The sequence below is a fragment of the Caenorhabditis briggsae genome (assembly GCF_000004555.2).
Source record: "Caenorhabditis briggsae complete genome, chrIV, whole genome shotgun sequence".
NCBI lineage: Eukaryota > Metazoa > Nematoda > Chromadorea > Rhabditida > Rhabditidae > Caenorhabditis > Caenorhabditis briggsae.
The window spans coordinates 14,436,491-14,456,022 of record NC_013487.2 but is presented as its reverse complement, the minus strand read 5'-3'; the positions used below and the strand labels follow the sequence as shown (position 1 = coordinate 14,456,022).

General features: G+C 36.3%; 3 protein-coding genes across 3 annotated transcripts in view; 1 reads left to right on the top strand and 2 right to left on the bottom strand.

Moving 5' to 3' along the window:
- The window catches only part of Cbr-dic-1, a gene marked incomplete at both ends in the record, with an annotated part of 12,384 nt that extends 9,113 nt beyond the window's left edge, over positions 1–3,271 (bottom strand). The window contains 4 exons of the mRNA XM_045236195.1: positions 402–551; positions 1,892–2,059; positions 3,013–3,108; positions 3,161–3,271. Coding sequence (XP_045096831.1) covers positions 402–551; positions 1,892–2,059; positions 3,013–3,108; positions 3,161–3,271 — 525 coding nt within the window. The remainder of the gene's footprint in view (positions 1–401; positions 552–1,891; positions 2,060–3,012; positions 3,109–3,160) is intronic.
- Positions 3,272–3,864: 593 nt separating this feature from the next.
- Positions 3,865–12,675, top strand: Cbr-hst-1 (the record flags this gene model as incomplete). The annotated part of the gene is made up of 11 exons (XM_045236194.1): positions 3,865–4,395; positions 5,633–5,980; positions 6,639–6,941; positions 7,962–8,057; positions 8,243–8,461; positions 9,226–9,408; positions 9,912–10,014; positions 10,329–10,452; positions 10,752–10,914; positions 11,198–11,425; positions 12,394–12,675. The coding sequence occupies 11 exons, from the start codon at positions 3,865–3,867 to the stop codon at positions 12,673–12,675; spliced, it is 2,580 nt and encodes an 859-aa protein (XP_045096830.1).
- A 1,544-nt stretch (positions 12,676–14,219) lies between these two features.
- CBG19652 lies at positions 14,220–15,029 on the bottom strand (the record flags this gene model as incomplete). Its single annotated transcript, XM_002634623.1, has 1 exon — positions 14,220–15,029. One exon carries the CDS (start codon positions 15,027–15,029, stop codon positions 14,220–14,222), a length of 810 nt encoding a protein of 269 aa, XP_002634669.1.
- Positions 15,030–19,532: the final 4,503 nt, after the last annotated feature.

Here is a 19,532-nt window from a genome sequence, read left to right as displayed (position 1 = left end):
AAAAATCGGCTGGAAAAATCTGAGAATATGCTAAAATTCGGCTGAAAATGGCTCAAACTTGAAAAATCTGGTCAAAAATCGACTAAAAATATGCTGAAAAATGACTGAAAAATGACTGAAAATCAGCTGAAATTGCAGCCAAATTGTCTGAAAATGGCTGAAAATCAACTGAAAATGTTCAGAAATTGGAGAAAAATGGCTGAAAATGAGCTCAAATTCGCCTAAAAACCGAGAAATTCTGTATGTTTTGAATGAATTTGACGACAAAATCATCATTTTTGGACCATTTTTTTTTCAATTTTTCTCATTTTTTGCTACCTACAGTAACCCACCAAAGCGTACTGTTTAGAACCCTAACACACCATGGCCTATTTCTGAGCCAAAATCGATTGCAAACTCACCACCGTGTACAATTTCTGGTCCCATCTGAATGCCTCTTTCGTCATTTCACTTCCCAAGAACGCCGGATCGAAATATAGACGAAAATCGATGGGAATCGAATTGATACCACTTCCATCAGTCAACACTATCAGCATTATTTGTTCGGTGTTCTGGAAAACAGATTTTTAGGCTTCAGAAATGCTGAAAATGCTTGAAAATCTTAATTTTAAGCTTGAAATTGCACACTAAATCGTTCAAAAACGCCCTGGGAACCCCTAGACACCAAAAAACCCCTAGAAACCCTGAAAATCGAAATTTCGCACATTTTCTGAAAAATGCACACTTGGCTCAGTGGTTCCTGGATTTCCCAATCTGACGATTTGGGTTCGAGCATTTTTACTAAATTTTGAGACAAAATCAATTTTTTACTCGATATAAAACGTTTTTCGGTCAATTTCAGTCATTATTATGCGTTTAAAGTGCTCCAAAAACTATGAAAATGGTCTAAAACGATTTTTCAAAAAAAAAATTGCCACCAGGGGGAACCGAACCCGGATCGTCAGATTGGGAAATCCAGTAACCACTGAGCCAAGTGTGCATTTTTCAGAAAATGTGCGGAAATTCGATTTTTGGGTTTCCAGCGGTTCCCAGGGCGTTTTTGAATGTTTTAGAGTGTATTTTCAAGCTCAAAATTGCGATTTTTGAGATTTTAAGCCTAATTTTGAGCGTATTTTCGAGCAAAAATTGGCTTAAAATCTTGAAAATCGCAATTTTAAGCCTAAAGGACGTTTTTGACTGAAAATGCGCTGAAAATAGGCAAAAAATGGTCCAGAAATCCCGTAAAAAGCTAGCTTGAAAATTGCACTCTAAAACGTTCAAAAACGCTTTGGGAACCCATAGAAACCTTGAAAATCGAAATTTCGCACATTTTTCGAAAAATGCACACTTGGCTCAGTGGTTAATGGATTTACCAATCTGACGATCCGGGTTCGAGTCCACCCGGTGACAATTTTTTTGAAAAATCGTTTCAGAACATTTTCAGAGTGTTTGGAGCATTTTAAACGCATAATAATGACTGAAATTGACCGGATAACGTCAATTTTCGAGTAAAAAAGTTGTTTTTGTCTCAAAAATCAGTTTTTTCAGCATTTTTACTAAATTTTGAGACAAAATCAATTTTTTACTCGAAATAAAACGTTTTTCGGTCAATTTCAGCCATTTTTAGCCGTTCAAGTGCTCCAAACACTGTGAAAATGGTCTAAAACGATGTTTCAAAAAATTTGCCACCAGGGGGAACCGAACCCGGATCGTCAGGTTGGGAATTCCAGTAACCACTTAGCCACGTGTGCATTTTTTATAAAATGCGCGAAAATGCGATTTTTAGGGTTTCTAGGGGTTCCCAAGGCGTTTTTGAACGTTTTAGAGCGTATTTTTAAGCTTAAAATTGCGATATTTGAGATTTTAAGCCAAATTTTGAGCGTATTTTCAAAATTTTCGATTTTTGGCCCACCTGAATAGCTCTACCCGTGCCGACTCCATCGATTCCAGTTTGTGCTCGATTTGTGTGTAAAATACGAAAAGCGTCTAGAATTGTCTGATGAATCTGTGCTGAACCATATGGAAGAGTGAGCTTTTTCAACTCGTCAACAACGATTCCACCCGCTTTCTCGGATACTACCTGCAAGTTGAAATTTGGGACATTTTGGGCCAAAAATTGCGTTTTTTTCGGAAAATTTTAAGCTAAAATTCATCGTTTTTGAGCAAAATTCGTTATTTTAGAGTGTAGATTCATCATTTTTAAGACCATTTTTGGCCCAAAATTCACGATTTTTGAGGTAAAATTGAACATTTTGAGTCGAAATTCATCATTTTTGAGCTAAAATTCATAATTTTGAAGACAAAATTCGTCGTTTTTAAGCCGAAATTGACCAATTTTAAGCCAAAATTTATCATTTTCGAGCCAAAATAACCTTTTTAAGATAAATTCGTCATTTTTGAGTGAAAATGACCGATTTTTCAGTCAGAATTTGGGTATTTTTGATCTGAAAAAAAAAGAGAATTTTGAGCCGAAATTCGCTATTTTAAAGCCAAAATTCATCATTTTCAAGCGAAAAATCATCATTTTTGAGCCATAATTGACTTTTCAAGATAAATTCGTCATTTTTGAGCTAAAATTCAGCACTTCTAAGCAAAAATTGATCATTTTTGAGCTAAAATTGATCATTTTTGAGTCAAAATTGACCATTTTCAAGCCAAATTGACCGTTTTCGAGCCAAATATGGCCGATTTTGAGTTAACATTCATGGGCCAAAACTCATCATTTTAAAGCCAAAATTCATCATTTTTGAGCTAGAATTCATCAGTTTTAAGCCAAAATTGACCATTTTTGAGCTAAAATTGACTATTTTTCAGTCAAAATTGACTATTTCAAAGCTTCAACTGAAAAAAATGTACAATTTTTGGGCCGAAAATCAAGATTTTAAGGAGGAGATTACAGATTATCATTAAGATTCATCATTAAGTCAAAATTTCAAAAAAAATTTTTTTTGAAAAAATTTTTTCCCCTAAAAATCTCGTTTTTGGTCATTTTTTTTTCAATTTTTCAGATTTTCTGTGTCATTTTTCGCGTACTTTCACATTTTCCGGATATTTTCCCTGTGTTGTCAGCAGAAAATATCGATCATTCTCCCTTCCGACGACCATTCTGCTGTCGGCTCGATTTCTGCCCTGAAAAAATGATTTTTTTTTGAATTTTTATGGAATTTTCCAAATCACAAACCTTGATGAAAGTCTCAATATAATTTTTGGCTAAATCGAAAAACGAGAATTGCGGATGTGACCGGGTGGACATGGATCCCGAAGTGTCCAGAATGAAAAAGTAGACCGGCATCGCTTTTCTAGGTCATACGTCGATTTTTCGGCGTGTTTTGAGCTGAAAATTGGAATTTTTGAGCTTAAATTAGGCGTAAATGAGGAGAAAAGTGGGTTTTAGGTGGAAACTTGCTTTAAAATTGTCTTTTGTGGAAAAAAAAACTTTTTTAAGGTTTTCAAAAATTTCCGGTTGGATTTAAAAATTTTCAGCTTTTGTTCTCTTTTTTACCCGAAAACCTCGATTTTTCAATGATTTTCCGGCAAAACCAATTTTTTAATGTATTTTTCGAATTATTCAAATTTCACCCAAAATTTTCGCGTTTTTCGACGAATTTCTATTATTTCCACCGTTTTTCGACACTACTCTGAATTTGATTTTTGAGCAATTCTCCACCTGAAACCCACTCTTGAACCCCTTTTTTCGTCGTGTTATTTTCGAAATTCGCTAATTTTTATCACCAATTTTTGCGCGTCGTTTAAAATGCACAGCCGAGTGTTTGCGTACTTTTGCGTATTTTGCACCGAACCTCACGACACGGATTTTTCAATTAATTAAATAGTCAAAAAAAAGAGATTTTCTTTAAAAATAAATTTTTCCAGACACATGCCTCGATGATAATAACACCATATCTCAACCCTCGCCTCGTCAAGCCGCTCAAATGGCTCGCAATTATTATCCTACTCTATTTCCTCTATTTTTCACTATTCTCTATTAATAAAAAGCCGGGGAAGCCCAGAAAACCGCCAAAAGCAGTGGAAAATTACACTTGTCCCTTTGAGAAAGCGGATTTTTCAAATTTCAAGGATAAAAAGTTGGAATTTCATAAAAACAATGGAACAGATCCGAAAATTCTGGTTATTTTGGACTCGTTGTTTTCGCGACATGGAAAATCGATAATTCAAATTCTGAATTCACAAAAATTCGCGTTTAAAGCCGAGGCGATTTCCAAGAATTTGCCAGTGCTAACTTCTGCGAAAAGGGGGAAATATTCGTTAATTATAGTAGAAAATTACTATAAATATTTGAATATGGCTCGTTGGAATCGGCAGTTATTGGATAAATATTGTAAGGAATATCGGGTCCCACTATTCTCGTTTATTGCTAGTAAGCCGAATGATCAGTTGAAGAGGATAAGGATTAAGGTGGGCTTTTTGAATAGAAAAATCGAAAAAATGGGGAAAAACACAGCTGAAATTGTGTGGAAGACACTGAAAAAAAGCATAGAAAAATCATTGAAAATGAAATATCTTTCAAGACCATTTTTATAGTGTTTGGAGCGTTAGAAAACGGTTAAAACGCCTGAAAATGGCTGAAGAAAACTAATTTTTGAGACAAAAACAACTTTTTTACTCGGAAAATGACGTTTTCGGTCATTTTCAGCCATTTTAATGCGTTTAAAATGCTCCAAACACTCTGAAAATGGTCTAGAACGATTTTTCAAAAATTTGCTACCGGGCGGACTCGAACCCGGATCGTCAGGTTGGCAAATACAGGAACCACTGAGCCAAGTAGGCATTTTTGGTAAATTGTGAGAAATTTTGATTTTTTGGGTATTTAGGGGGTTTTTGAACGTTTCAGAGGGCAATTTCAAGCTTTAAATGTGATTTTCGAGATTTTAAGCCAATTTTTTCTTGATAATACGCTAGAAATTTGGCTTAAAATCTTGAAAATCGCAATTTAGACATTGAAAATCCTCTCTGAAACGTTCAAAAGCGCCTTGGAAACCCCTAGAAACTCAAAAATTCGAATTTTTCGCACATTTTTCTGAAAAATGCACACTTGGCTCAGTGGTTACTGGATTTCCCAATCTGACGACCCGGGTTCGGTTCCCCCTGGTGGCAAATTTTTTTGAAAAATCGTTTCAGAACATTTTCAGAGTGTTTGGAGCATTTTAAACGCATAATAATGACTGAAATTGACCGGATAACGTCATTTTTCGAGTAAAAAATTGATTTTGTCGCGAGAAGTAGCATTTCCAGACGTTTTCACTGTTTTCTAACCCACCAAACACTGTGAAAATGGTCTTAAACGATTTTTCAAAAAATTTGCTACCGGGCGGACTCGAACCCGGATCGTCAGATTGGGAAATCCAGTAACCACTGAGCCAAGTGTGCATTTTTCAGAAAATTTGCGAAAATTCGATTTTTTTGGGTTTCCAAGGGCTCCCAACGCGTTTTTGAACGTTTTTAAGTGCATTTCCATGCTTAAATTTGCGATTTTCGAGTTTTTAAGCCAAAATTTCGGCGTATTTTCAAAAAAAAATTTTTTTAGTTTTTGAGAATTTCGAAATTTTTCGAAATCATTTTGGAAATTTCTAAAAATCTGAAAATCTATAAAAATTTATATTTCCCGCCAAAAAACCCCCTTAAATTTATTCAGGGAAGTTCCTTATGGATGTGGCAAAATCAACGGATCAATCGTCTAACTGTCTCACCGTCTCCAATTCATAAAATTTCGAAAATCGGTGCCTACCGTAATCTGACAACTCAAGAATCCGATTGGATTCTATTCGAAATTTCTGAAAACTTCGAATCGATTCTAACCGGGACCGTAAAAAATGGCTACGAGAGAGCAGTGGTTTTGAGAGACTTAGGCAGAGAGGATGGAGTTGAAAAAGTGATTTTTGGACGAAATTTAACGGATTTTCAAATTAAAATCACTTTTTTGGATGCATTATGGTGGGCTATGGGTGATGAGAAGTTGTTTGGATTGGATCGATTCGTACAGGTTTTTAGTTTTTTTTTTTGGCTGAAAATTTTGCTGAAAATTCTGAATTTCCCGGGAAAGCATCAATCGTAGCCAGTTTTCATATCGAAATTCAAGTTTCCCGTCCATTTTTACCCCTAGAACAACTATTCCTGAGAGAAGTGTGCATTTTGTCGTAAGGTTTGGTTTTTGCACAGAATCGGCGCTACCGTAACCCGAAAACTCAAAATTGAGAGTTATAGACGCAGAAAAAGGCTATTTAGGGTGGTTTTTCATGAGAAGTTCGAATCTGATATTGTTTTCAGTCAGAATTTCCGAATTTCTTCGAAATTCCGTATTTTCGATTTTTCCGGAAAACCATCAATCCTAGACAGTTTTCACTACGAAATTCGAGTTTCCCGTCCATTTTCACCCCTCAAACGCCTCCTTTTTGCGAATTGTGCATTTTGTCGTGAGGTTCGGTGTTTGCACAGAATCGGCGCAACCGTAACCCGAAAACTTGAAATTAAGAGTTAGAGACGCAGAAAAGTGTTTTCTAGAGTAGTTTTTCATGAGGAATTCGAATCTGACATTGTTTTCAGTCAGAATTTACGAGTTTCTTCGAAATTTGGGAATTCGAAATTTTTCAAAAAAAATTTTTTTTCAAAATTGTTTTTTTCGAATTCCCACCTATTTCCAGGTCGACATTGACGACGTTTTCGTCGGCGCGCAAAGCACACGAATCGTTGAAGAAGACGTTCGTCATCTGATTTCCGCCCAGAACCATTTTCGAAATTTTATTGAAAATTTCAAATTTTTATTGGGATTCTCGGGAAGCTACTTCCGAAACGGCGACGATTTCGAAGATCGAGGAGACGAAATTTTGATAGAAAATGCTGAAAAATTCGTTTGGTTTCCACACATGTGGAGGCATAATCATGCACATGAGCATAATTTTACGTATTTGGAGTCGATTATGGTACAGAATCGGCTGTTTGCACAGGTTTGTGGGGTCCAAATGGCTGAAAATAGCCTTAAATAGTCATTAAAATCGGAAAAATCCGTTGAAAATTGATTGAAATTAGTCGAAATCGCTAAAAATTGAAAGAAAATTCGAAACCTGCTGAAATCGTTGTCCACGAGGACTACACGGATGCTTAAGTTAAAATGAACAGAAGACGGCTTAAAATGGGCTTAGAAACTATAAGAATAGCTCAAAATCGATCTAAATTGGTCAATTTTCGGTAAAATTCAGTTTTTGAGAATTTTCGAAAAAATTAATTTTTTTTTGATTTTTTTTATTTCTGAAAAAGGTTGAAAATAGCCTTAAAGGGGCTCTAAACTCTTCAAAAAACGGTCAAAAAACGGTCAAAATTAACCAAAATCGATGTTTGATTACTGTAAATTCAAATTCGCTAAAAATTATTGTCCACGAGGACTACACGGATGAAATACACTGAAAATGGCTTAAAATAGCTTAGAACACGCTTGAAAACAGCAAAAATCGCTAAAAATAGGTCAAAATCTCCACAAATAGCTCGGTAATTTTGAAGCCGGTGAAAACTATTGTCCACGAGGACTACACGAAATTTGTTTCGCTATTAATAACCTCAAATATGCTTTAAAAACAGCGAAAAAAAGCCTAAAAATAGGCCTAAAAATGGTAGAAATAGCTAAAAATAGGTCTAAATGGACCAATTTTTACCCTCTTTGAGAACATTTGTCAAAATAATTTTTTTTTTAATTTTGATTGTTTTTTTCTGTCCAGCAATCATTTTCTCAAATAGCTGCGAATATGCTTAAAAACGACAAAAATAGCTAAAAGTTTGAAATCGGCAAAAGATGTTGTCCACGAGGACTACACGGATGAAAGAAACGAAAAATGGGTTGAAATAGGCTTAAATGATCCTTAAATGGTCTTTGAAATGCTGAAAATTTATCTAAATCTGCTAAATTTTGTCTAGAAACGTTTTTTAAACAATTTTCGAAAAAAAAGTTCCGAAAAAAAAAATTTTTGTTCCAGAACATGCATCTCCCCATCGACTACCCATATGCAATCGCGCCCCAACACGACGGCGTTTTTCCGGTTCACGAACAGATGTACGAGGCGTGGAAGAAGGTATAAAAAACTTGAATTTTTGAATTTTGGGTGATCCGGCGGGAATTTGAAAATTTTGAAAAAAAAATTTTTTTTTGAAGTTTTTTTTTGTAATGTTTAGAAGTTGTATGAGAAATTAGCTGAAATTTTCAAAAAATCTGGAAATTACAGAAAAAAAAATTTTCGAAATTTTTTTTTTTTTGCAGATCTGGAATGTTACAGTAACCGCTACAGAAGAGTATCCACATCTGAAACCAGCCACCGGACGGAAAGGATTCATTCATTCAGGAATCCACGTATTGCCACGTCAAACATGCGGACTCTACACGCATACACAGTTTTTTGACGAATATCCGGAGGGATTTCAAAAAGTTATCAAAAGTATTCAAGGAGGAGACTTGTTTTTTACGATTTTACTGAATCCGGTAGGTTTTGAGCGATATTTGAGTGAAAATTCGAGAAAAAACGGCTCAAAATGAGCTAGAACTGGTGTCAGAATTGAGGGATTGCTCAGCCTTAACTGTTTCTTTAAAAATTACAAACAAAGCCAGAGTTTTCGAGTTTTCCGGAAAAACCATCAATCCTAGCCAGTTTTCATATCGAAATTCAAGTTTCCCGTCTGTTTTTACCCCTAGAACAACTATTCCTGAGAGAAGTGTGCATTTTGTCGTAAGGTTTGGTGTCTGCACAGAATCGGCGCTACCGTAACCCGAAAACTCAAAATTGAGAGTTATAGACGCAGAAAAGTGCATTCTAGGGAAGTTTTTATGGGGAATTCGAATCTGACAAAATTTGAGCCTCAAAGCTTTTTTTAAATCCAAAAAATGCCCATTTTCCCAAAAAATCATCAATCCTAGGCAGTTTTCATGTCGTAATTCGAGTTTCCCGTTCTTTTTACTCTAAAAACGACGATTTCTAAGCGAATTGTGCATTTTGCCGTGAGGACCGGTGTTTGGTTTGGTTTTTGCACAGAATCGGCGCTACCGTAACCTGAAAACTCAAAATTGAGAGTTAGAGACGCAGAAAAGTGTTTTCTAGAGTAGTTTTTCATGAGAAATTCGAATCTGGCATTGTTTTTCGTCTAAACACAACCGAAAACTTGAAATGACCAAAAAAATTTCTGAGAAATTCCAAAATCTTTTGGAAAACCGACCCATTGCTCATCCTTAATTCTTAAAAAAGTTTGCAGATCTCAATATTCATGACCCATCAACAAAACTACGCTCATGATCGCCTGGCACTGTACACTTTCGAGAATTTGTTTCGATTTTTGAATTGTTGGACAAATATCCGGCTAAAATGGCAGAGTCCTGTGGAATCGGCAAAAATGTACTTTGAGAAGTTTCCAGAAGAGCGGATACCACTTTGGACGGTAAGAATTTTGAATTTCCCGCTAAAAATGACCCCGGAAAGCGTTGAATTTGGCCATTTTAACATGGCGGCCTAACTTTCGCATGTTGAGTTTTCTAGGCCACCATGTAGAAATGGCCTAGAAATGACCTGATATTCATCTGAGGAGTTTCCTACGCCAGTTTAACACAGTGGCCTAGAAATCTTAACTTGCAAAAGTTAGGCCACCATGTTAGAGTATCCTATAAAGCACACCAGATGCATGTGAGGTCACTTCAAGACCGTTTAGCATGGCCTAACTTCTGGAACTTGAGTTTTGTAGGCCACCAAAGTTTATGGCCTAGAAATGGTCTAACATGCATCTGGTTGGTTTTCTAGGCCAGTTTAACATGGTGGCCTAGAAATCTTAACTTGCAAAAGTTAGGCCACCATGGTAAAAATGACCGGAAAATTCAAATTTCGCGCTCAAAATTGCTGAAAACTCGTTAATTAGCCTCTAATTAACCATAATTATAATTTTCCCAGAATCCATGTTCGGATCCACGTCATCAGGCGATTCTTCCACCATCCATGAGTTGTTCCAAGAAATCGCTTCCCGATTTATTGATAATTGGACCACAGAAAACAGGTAATTATAGGGGCTAATTAGGCTTAGAAAACTGGCTAAAATAGGCTAAACTGACCTAATAACGGCCTAATTACGGCTTAATTGAATTTTTTAAAGGCGCATATCTCAAAAACTACGGTAGCTATTGAAAAGTTGTCAACTACAAAATTGCTCAGCATAAAATTTTACGCGTGCTCTGTAGTTTGTAGTTTTTGTAGTCTAGCCAGAAATCGGCTAAATTAAGCTTAAAATGCTCCAAAATGACTGAAATTAAGCTTAATTTTTGTCTAATTACCCTCTAATCACCCTTCAATTACCCCTAATTAACGTTTCAGGATCCACCGCACTGGCCAGCTTCCTGGCCCTTCATCCGAATGTGTCTCAAAATATGGAAATTCCCGGATCTTTTGAAGAAATTCAATTTTTTAGCGGACAAAACTATTTGAAAGGTGTAGAATGGTAGGTTTTGTGGACATCCGGACATCTGGAAACACAGAAAACGCCAAAAATCGACGTTTTTCGAGAAATTTCGAAAAAGTGCACACATGGCCTAGTGGGATTTTCGACGAATTTGGATCCGAGGGTCTCGGGTTCGACTCCCACCGGTGGCAATTTTTTTTTGAAAATTTTTTTTTTCGAATGTTTTTGGGGCCTTCGAAGGCGGGAAATTTGAAAATTGGGTTTTCAAAATTTTTTTGAAAAAAAAAATTTTCTGGAAAAAATTTTTAAATTAAAAAAAAACCCAATTTTTCTTCCAGGTACATGTCGAAATTTCCCAACGAGACTACAGTAATCTTCGAGAAATCCGCCACATATTTTGATAATCCGTCAGCGGCGCGCCAGGCGGCCGCTATGGTACCTCATGCGAAATTAGTCATAATTCTACAGAATCCCACGCAGAGGGCTTATTCTTGGTTTCAGGTGATCAATGGCATGTCAATTCGCAACTGTGACGTTCTAGAACTGCTCATTTGGCAACCGGACAATTTAGAACCATTGCGAAATAGTTAGTTGAAAGGTAGTCGGTTTTAAAACGTCACAGTTGCCAAATGACTAGTTCTAAAACGTCCGGTTTCCACCAAGCCCGTTCTAGAACGGCATGTTTTGAACTAGCTGGTTCTGAAGCGTCCAATTTCAAAACAGCCGGTTCTAAAACGTCACAGTTGCCAAATGACCGTTTTTATTGATTTCCATTCCAAAAAAGTCCCTGTTCCAGCACCTGATTGCTCATAAAGATCCAATTGCAATGTCATCAGAATCACTCGACGTGATTCTGAATTCCACGTCATCTGAATCCGCGAAATTCAAAATTCGTCAACGATGTCTTTCTGGCGGAAGATATGTGCATCATTTGGACAAATGGTTGGAACATTTCTCACTTCAACAAATTCAATTTATTGATTCTGATGAATTGAGGAAGGAACCGGCGAAGGTAGGAGATTCTGAAAATCTGAAAATTTTCGATTTTTGGTTGTGTTTGGACTGAAAATATTGTCAGCTTCGAATTTCTCATAAAAAACTACCCTAGAATACATTTTTCTGCGTCTCTAACGATCAATTTTTAGTTTTTGGATTACGGTAGCGCCGATTCTGTGCAAACACCAAACCAAACACCGAACCTTACGACAAAATGCGCAATTCGCCCAGAAACAGTCGTTTTAGGGGTAAAAATGGACGGGCAACTCGAATTTCGATATGAAACCCGTCAAAAATCAATGGTTTTCAAGAGAAATAAGAATTTCTCAAAAACATATGTTTTTTCATGGAATTCCTAGACTTTTTTGACAATTTTGAACGTCAAATTCGAAGATTGCATGGAAAACTACCCTAGAATACATTTTTCTGCGTCTCAAACTCCCATTTTTGAGTTGTCGGGTTACGGTAGCACCGATTCTGTGCAAACACCGAACCAAACACCGAACCTTACGACAAAATGCACAATTAGCGCAGAAATTAATGTTTACGGGGTAAAAATGGGTGGGAAATTCGAAATTCGTTATGAAAACCGTCAGAAATCGATGGTTTTCAAGATAAATAAGAATTTCTCAAAAAACATGTTTTTTCCATAGAATCCTCAGACTTTCTGACAATTTTGAACGTCAAATTCGAATTCCTCACGAATAACTACCCTAGAAAGCACTTTTCTGCGTCTCTAACTCTCTATTTTAAGTTCTCGGGTTACGGTAGCACCGATTCTGTGCAAACACCGAACCAAACACCGAATCTTCCGACTAAATGCAGAAAATGCTCAAAAATAGTCGTTTTAGGCGTAAAAAAGGGCGGAAAACTCGAATTTCGATATGAAAATTGTCTAAGATTGCTGGTTTTTAAGGAAAAATTGTAATTTTAAAATTTTTTCGAAATTTTTTTTTGTCAAAAATTCGAATTTTTGCTTTTCAGGTCCTCTCATCGTTATCAAAATGGCTGGATCTTCCCGAATTTCCATTCGAGACCCATATTCGTTTCAGTCCATCAAAAGGCTTCCATTGCCGTTTGATAAATGGAAAAACGGAGTGTTTAGGAGAGAGTAAAGGACGGAAATATTCGGAAATGTCCCAGGAATTACGACAAAAATTGGACGGAATTTTTGCTTTGGACAATTCGGCACTTTTCAAATTTCTGCGAAAAAATCGACTGAAAATTCCGGATTGGCTGGAAGAAGCCGTTCGGATTCGCGTTTAATTTTTTTTTTTTTGATTTTTTCTAAAAATTAAAATTTTGTATTTTTTTGAAATCCTGATCATTGCTCATCTTTATCATCATGCTTGTCTTGTTTTCCTCCAGAAGATCTTTTTTGTCTGAATTTCGGGTTACTCTAATTTTGTGCTTACTGTGTGCTATGGTTCTTTTTTTCTGTGAAAAAATCCTTTTTAAATAAAAGTTTGGAAATATTAAAAAGCTTGTTTTTAGGTCGATTTTTTGATTTTCGAACTGCAAAACTCTTGAGTGCAGTGGAGCGCGATTTAGAGCCAATCAGTGGAGCCAGTTGTTGGTTGAAAATACCGTAAAACCTGTGATAGAAGGGGATACAACTTTAACTCATATTATCTGGGTTACTGTAATAGCTATTGAAAAGTGGTCAACTGATAAAATGTTACTGATAATATGATAAACATTTTATCAGTTGACCACTTTTTGGTATCTTTCCCGGGAAACGAGATAAATTGACTGGAAGTTAACTACGGATTTTTCAGATTTAGAATATTTTGAAACTTTTTTCTGTTTCAAAAAATATTTGAATTTTCTTAGGCACCACAACATAATTTTCAAAATAGATATTTTCTTATTTTTATTGTGGGATTCTCTTCTCCACTCTTATAGAAGTCCATTCCCAAAATATCAGCGAAAAATCTTTCTCCAGACACGAGTTACAGACCCTTTTCCATCAATCCTCAATGTACTGACTTTCTCCTCATTGTTTTGCGGTGCGCAGAAAAGTGGGCGGGGTTTAGAAGCTTGCAATCCTGCGGCGCGGAAAATTCGACGAGGAAATTGAAGACAACGACAATAGACACAAGAGGGATTCGAACTTCCGGCTACACATGTCCTGGGCGATGATGTGCATAATGGATGGGAGATGGCGGACGCGCCGATGAATGGGGTACAGGGAAAAGGACACCGGTATGGGGCATATACGGGGCATATGGGGCACACCGCCGCCGCAAAGCATCTCCTCGCCTGGCTTGTTGGCACTCGATGAAATGAACTAAAACGTTGGTTGGGGGTTCCTAGAAGTATCAGTTAAGTTCTATTGTGATGTGATTTTGTTCAGGTCTTCCCATTTCGTACTTTTCCTTTATTATTCCATATTCTTTTATATTTTCAACGACATATTAATGATTTTTCGAAACTCAATGTTTTGGTTTTGAAAAAGACTTATGGAAGTTTCTATTTAAATTTTCAATGAAAAATCACCTCAAAAAACAAAAAAACAAGAAAAAATGTTTCTTCGTACAACTATAATTTCGCAACTTTGGCCGTAACATATCTCGGTTTCTGTAAAAGTCTTGATATCAGAAACATTCCATCAGTTGACAATGTTTTAATATCTCAAACAGGAAACAAGATAATTTGACTCAAAATGAAAGATCTTCTCAAGGAGTTGACAGATTTCAAAATTAAAAATTCAAGTTTATTTAAACGTGATGAAAAGCATATATATATATAAAAGAAAAAGGAAGTTTGAAAAAAAAAACATATTCTAGAAAAGAACTGCGTGAATTGGTTTAGAAACCCACGCCCCAAGATGACCTCAGGCAGATAAGATTACTATAAAGGAAGAAGAAAGTAGAGGGAAGAATCAGTTCTCCCTTCTCGGGGCTCCCGAGAACGTGACCCGGGGATCCTGGGGCATGTATCTGGGTGACCTGGATCCTTGTGACCTGGATCCGGGTGGCCTGGATACGGTGACCTGGATTCGGGTGACCTGGATTCGGGTGGCCTGGATTCGGGTGGCCTGGATTCGGGTGACCTGGATTCGGGTGGCCTGGATTCGGGTGGCCTGGATCCGGGTGGCCTGGATCCGGGTGACCGAGATCCGGTGACCTGGATCCGGGTGGCCTGGATTCGGGTGGCCTGGATTCGGGTGGCCTGGATTCGGGTGGCCTGGATTCGCGTGGCCTGGATCCGGGTGGCCTGGATTCGGGTGGCCTGGATTCGGGTGACCTGGATTCGGGTGGCCTGGATTCGGGTGGCCTGGATCCGGGTGGCCTGGATTCGGGTGGCCTGGATTCGGGTGGCCTGGATCCGGGTGGCCTGGATCCGGGTGGCCTGGATCCGGGTGGCCTGGATTCGGGTGACCTGGATCCGGGTGGCCTGGATACGGTGACCTGCGTTCGGGTGGCCCTGACCGGGTGACCTTGATTCGGTTGACCTGGATCAGGGTGACCTGGATACGGTGACCTGCGTTCGGGTGGCCCTGACCGGGTGACCTTGATTCGGTTGACCTGGATCAGGGTGACCTGGGTGGAACGTTTTAAGGCAAGCCAAAGGATTGTAGCAGCCGAGAGGCGGCAAAAATCGACCGGTTTAGACATAATTTCAACCATTTAAATCTGATTTCAAGCAATGTTTGATTATTTTTAGTACTTTTTGAATCAAAATGCTTTTAAATGATTTTGGATAAGTTTAAAGTTGTTTTTTTTTTTGGATATTTTGTTTTAAACAACTTTCAGCCTATTTCAGTTTATTTTAGATTATATAAAACATTTCCAGATAATTTTAAACTAATTTCGAAGGAACTCTGGAAAAAGTTTGATTATAATAGCTTTATAATATTTTAGCCATTTTTTGCCAGCTATTTTTGCCATTTACATTTGTATATTAGCCACTAAGCGTTTTTACTTTTTTTTTTTTGAAATTTTTGTGAAACTGAAAAAATTTTTCTACAGCCCTGAACCCCAAAAAGTCAAGGACAATCATTTTGAATCATTTTTAACCAATTCCAATAAAGTTTTTCGAACATTTCGAATCGAATAGTTTTAAGCCTATTTTATTCATTTTTTCGGACAATTTTTAGATTTTCGCATAGCTCTTGAAACGGTTTTTATCATTTTCCCGGTTTTTTGAAAACTGTATAAAACTGAAAAAAAATTCTAATGACCTGAACCCCCAAATAGGCTTCTTCCTGTTTTCATTGTTTTCAATTTCAAAGATCCTTTCTTATCATTTAGTCATATAATCAAAAATCGAGACATCCGCTTTCCCCCCAAAACAAAAATGTTGCAAAATCACAAAAACAAAACAAAAATAATACTATTTCTGTTTCAGGTTTTTGGTGATTTTTGAGCTTCTGACACATTCTGCACACAAAAACTATCATTTTTTGTTTCTTATCATTTCCTATCAGTTGGAATTTATTGGAAAAACTTCCGATTGCGGGTTGTGATGTCTTCATTTTATTGCCATTTTAGCAGTTTCGGTGCGAAAAATAAGAAAACTCATGTGAAAAAGAGATGTGAATGGTCAGTACGTCCGGATGTCCGGCTGAAATTTTAGAAAGTTTTCTACCTAGAGGCTTCTAGTTTTGCTCCAACTTCATGTTCAATATGGCCAAACCGAATTGGCTTGACTTGCACTTCAAAACAAGCCTAAACACGACTAGGTTCCGTCTATTTGAAATTTCACTTTGGCACGCGACGCACGACCGCGACGCTCCTAGTCGTGTTTAGGCTCATTTTGAAGCGAAAAACACGTGGAATTCAAATTTAATGTTATGAATGCATGAAAACAAACCTAGACACGACTAGATTCGGCCTTTTTTCTTGAATTCGACAAACATTTGTTGTCACAGTACCGGTCAATAAGATATACAAAAACGTATTTTTAGGTTGATTTTCTCTAATTGTCGATTTCTGAAAGACAACCCTTTTGACTTGTTTTTGTACTGAAAAAGTGAAAAAAATAGGGGTCCTTTAGAAATTGTCTCATAACTGAAAAACTAGGAACTCTCGAAAATTTAAAAATGCAAACTTTTCAATCTAGATCTGTTTTATACCTTCAAAAAACGTTTTTGTATATCTTATCGATGGGTGTATTCCGGACGTCTTAATGTTCAAATTTTGTACATGTTTTCTGTATTCTGTATTCCGAATGTCCGAGAAAAATGAGTTATACCTGATTTTCAGCAAAAATGAGATTTTCAATTTCCGCTAAAACTATATAAAAATTAGGGGATTTTCTAGAATTATGATATTTCGCGGAAGGCGGCAAAAAATAGGACAAGATTTTGAAAACATCTCGATNCGGTGTTGGTCGTAAGGGTCGGTGGTCGGTCGGTCGGCTGAATTTGCCGACCGAATGGAAGCCTTAGTTCTAAAAAAAAGTTCACTAGAGAAACATTTTTTCTTCAATTTGCCATGAATCGGAATGCTAAATTATAACTTCAAATAATTATTTTTTAGAAACAGTAAGTTTTTTTTTTCTTTTAGACTAAGTTTTCGTATTCCCCTTCCAAACCTAGACTTTTCAATTTATCAATTTTTTCAGGATTCTCTCATCGAAATTCTCAATTTTCAGACCTACGATCTTTCTGAAAACAAAAACGGCACAACTAGCAGGGAAACATAATTTTTCTTAGAGAAAATCGGAAATTGACCTTCTTATCAGCCGGGAAAAATGCTTCCAAAAATGATAAAGAATCGCCGGAAACCCCCCAAACAAAGACATTCTTCTATTTTTGGCTTGATCTTTGGACCAATAAAACGAAAATTCAGAAATTAGACTTTAGAAGTATTCCAGAACTTTTTGATTTTTCTGAAAATTCCAGATGTTACTAAACAAAAATAATGGTTCATTGAAAGCGGTATATCTCATTTAGTTGAATTAGTACCTAAAAATTGTTAATTACAAAATTAAAGCTCTATGTTTGTTTAGAATACTCTGAAACTTTCAGACAAATTGAAAAATACTGGACTACTTTTGTAGGACTTCAAAGTTGACTATTTCCAACTGAAAAATTCTTAAGAGTGAACTTCACATCAACATTTTCATCATTTCCTTTTACATAAAAATTTCGTAAAACAGAAAAATTGAAATTCCTGTACCAAATTAAAAAAAAAATTCCCTGATTTCTGGAATCACATTTTTTACCATGAAATTTCAAAGAACTTCCTGGAATCATCGATTTCTCAAAAATTACAGTTTCAAATTTCCTTTACTTGAAAACTCATCAAGTGTCTATTCAATATCAGAAATCAAAAATTAAACTACTAGAAAATACACAAAATTCCCTTCAAAAACTTGCCAGAAATCAAGATTCTAGCACAGTTTTCAGCCAAGTTATGGGCGTTTGAAGTTTATAGGGATGAGAGACGCAGAGAAACGAAAACGCTCTCGTTTCTTTGCGTCTCTCCACACTTCAAATGCTCATAACTCGGCTCAAAATTGACGTAGAAACTTGATTTCTAGGTTATTTTCAAGATAAATTACTGCATTTTTAGAAAATTTTAGTTTGAACCCATTCTTTGACCTAGAATCACATGTAAATGACACAAAGTTAATTGAAAACTCTAATTATTCTAGGAGCACTGATTGACCAGACATTTTTATCCTTTATCTTTGAAATCGTTCAAAGATTTGTCTCATTTTCCCTTTAAATTGAAAAAAAGAAGATTTGGGGTTTAAAGGTGGGGGGACATGAAAAAAATAATGTTCTCGAAATTCCGTTCAAAGATGCCCCTCGAGGAATTGAACTTGTGAGGGCGATGATTGAGGGTGCGACGCCGCTACCGACTGAGCCACGCGGGCAAAGAGAAAGCGGACGCCCGATTGCATACATAAAGGCGAGGACGACAGCTGTACGCAGAGTGACATTAAACGTTGTACACCGTCACGGTAGAATGCATACTCTAGCTACAAAAAAACTACGAAAAATCTCCTGTCCCCCACCTTTAAAACAAGAGAAAAGGTGTAAAAAAGAAGATATATACAAAAGTGATGTCATTTTGCAATAAAATCTGTCCACTTTTGTGGTCTCGTTCAATTATTTTCTGTAATGGGTACAAAAAGTTCTGGCAAGTCATGAAACTAACAAAGACCAACCATAAAGTGATGTCAGACATTCAAAAATTGGATCATTTATATTAAACTAGAAAATTGCAACACTACAGTAGTACCGGACTGTTTGTTTCGAAAATCATTGAGAAATTTCTCAAATTTGGATTTTCGGTGAGAAGTAGACTGAAAATTCAAGTTTCAGAAATCTTAAAAATATAAAATCTGCCAATCACTGTACAATTTATTTTGGTTTTGCACATATAAGTTTTTTGAAACGGCGAATTTTTGAAAATCAAGAAAATTTTTACATACTACAGTAGCCCAAACTGGTATCACATTGGAAAGTATTGGTTTTACCGAAACTTTTTTTTCTGTTTCATGTTTTTTAAGATAAATGAAATAACGAAAAAAGTCGTTAATTTTGCCATAGCTACTTCGGGATCCATATTTTGTGACCAAATAAAAAACACCGTACCTGACAAAAAAGATAGCATTTTGGAGATTTTCAGCGGAAAGTAGTCAATTTTGAAAACCTTAAAAAACAGTACAAAATTTTTCAATTTAGCTAGAAATTCCAAAGTGCACTGAACAAAAATAAGGCTTCAATTTTGTAATTGACAATTGTTCTGTGAAAATTAAAGGAAACGAGATAGGCTGTTTCAAAGTTTGGGGCCCAGTATCCAAGGGTACATCGAAAAAGGGTACATCTGATATTTTCGAAAGTTCAGAAATTTTGAAAGCCAGGGAAATCTTTTAATTTCAACTTTTTGAAATTCATAAAACGGATTCAGAAATTTTTTAATTTGAAAATTTTTTTTTCTGAATATGGCATCAGAAAGTTACAGAAATATTTGAAAACATTGCTTCCGAAATTGAATTGATTTACGAAAAAAACTTAAATTTCAGAAAATTTTAATTTTGGAGATTTGAGCTCAATTTTTTGTAGGACGCACATAAATACGCCCAAAATACTTTTTGCAAAATTGAAGTTTTAGTGAGTTTCAGCATTATTTTGAATAATTTCGATTCTTAACACTATGGGT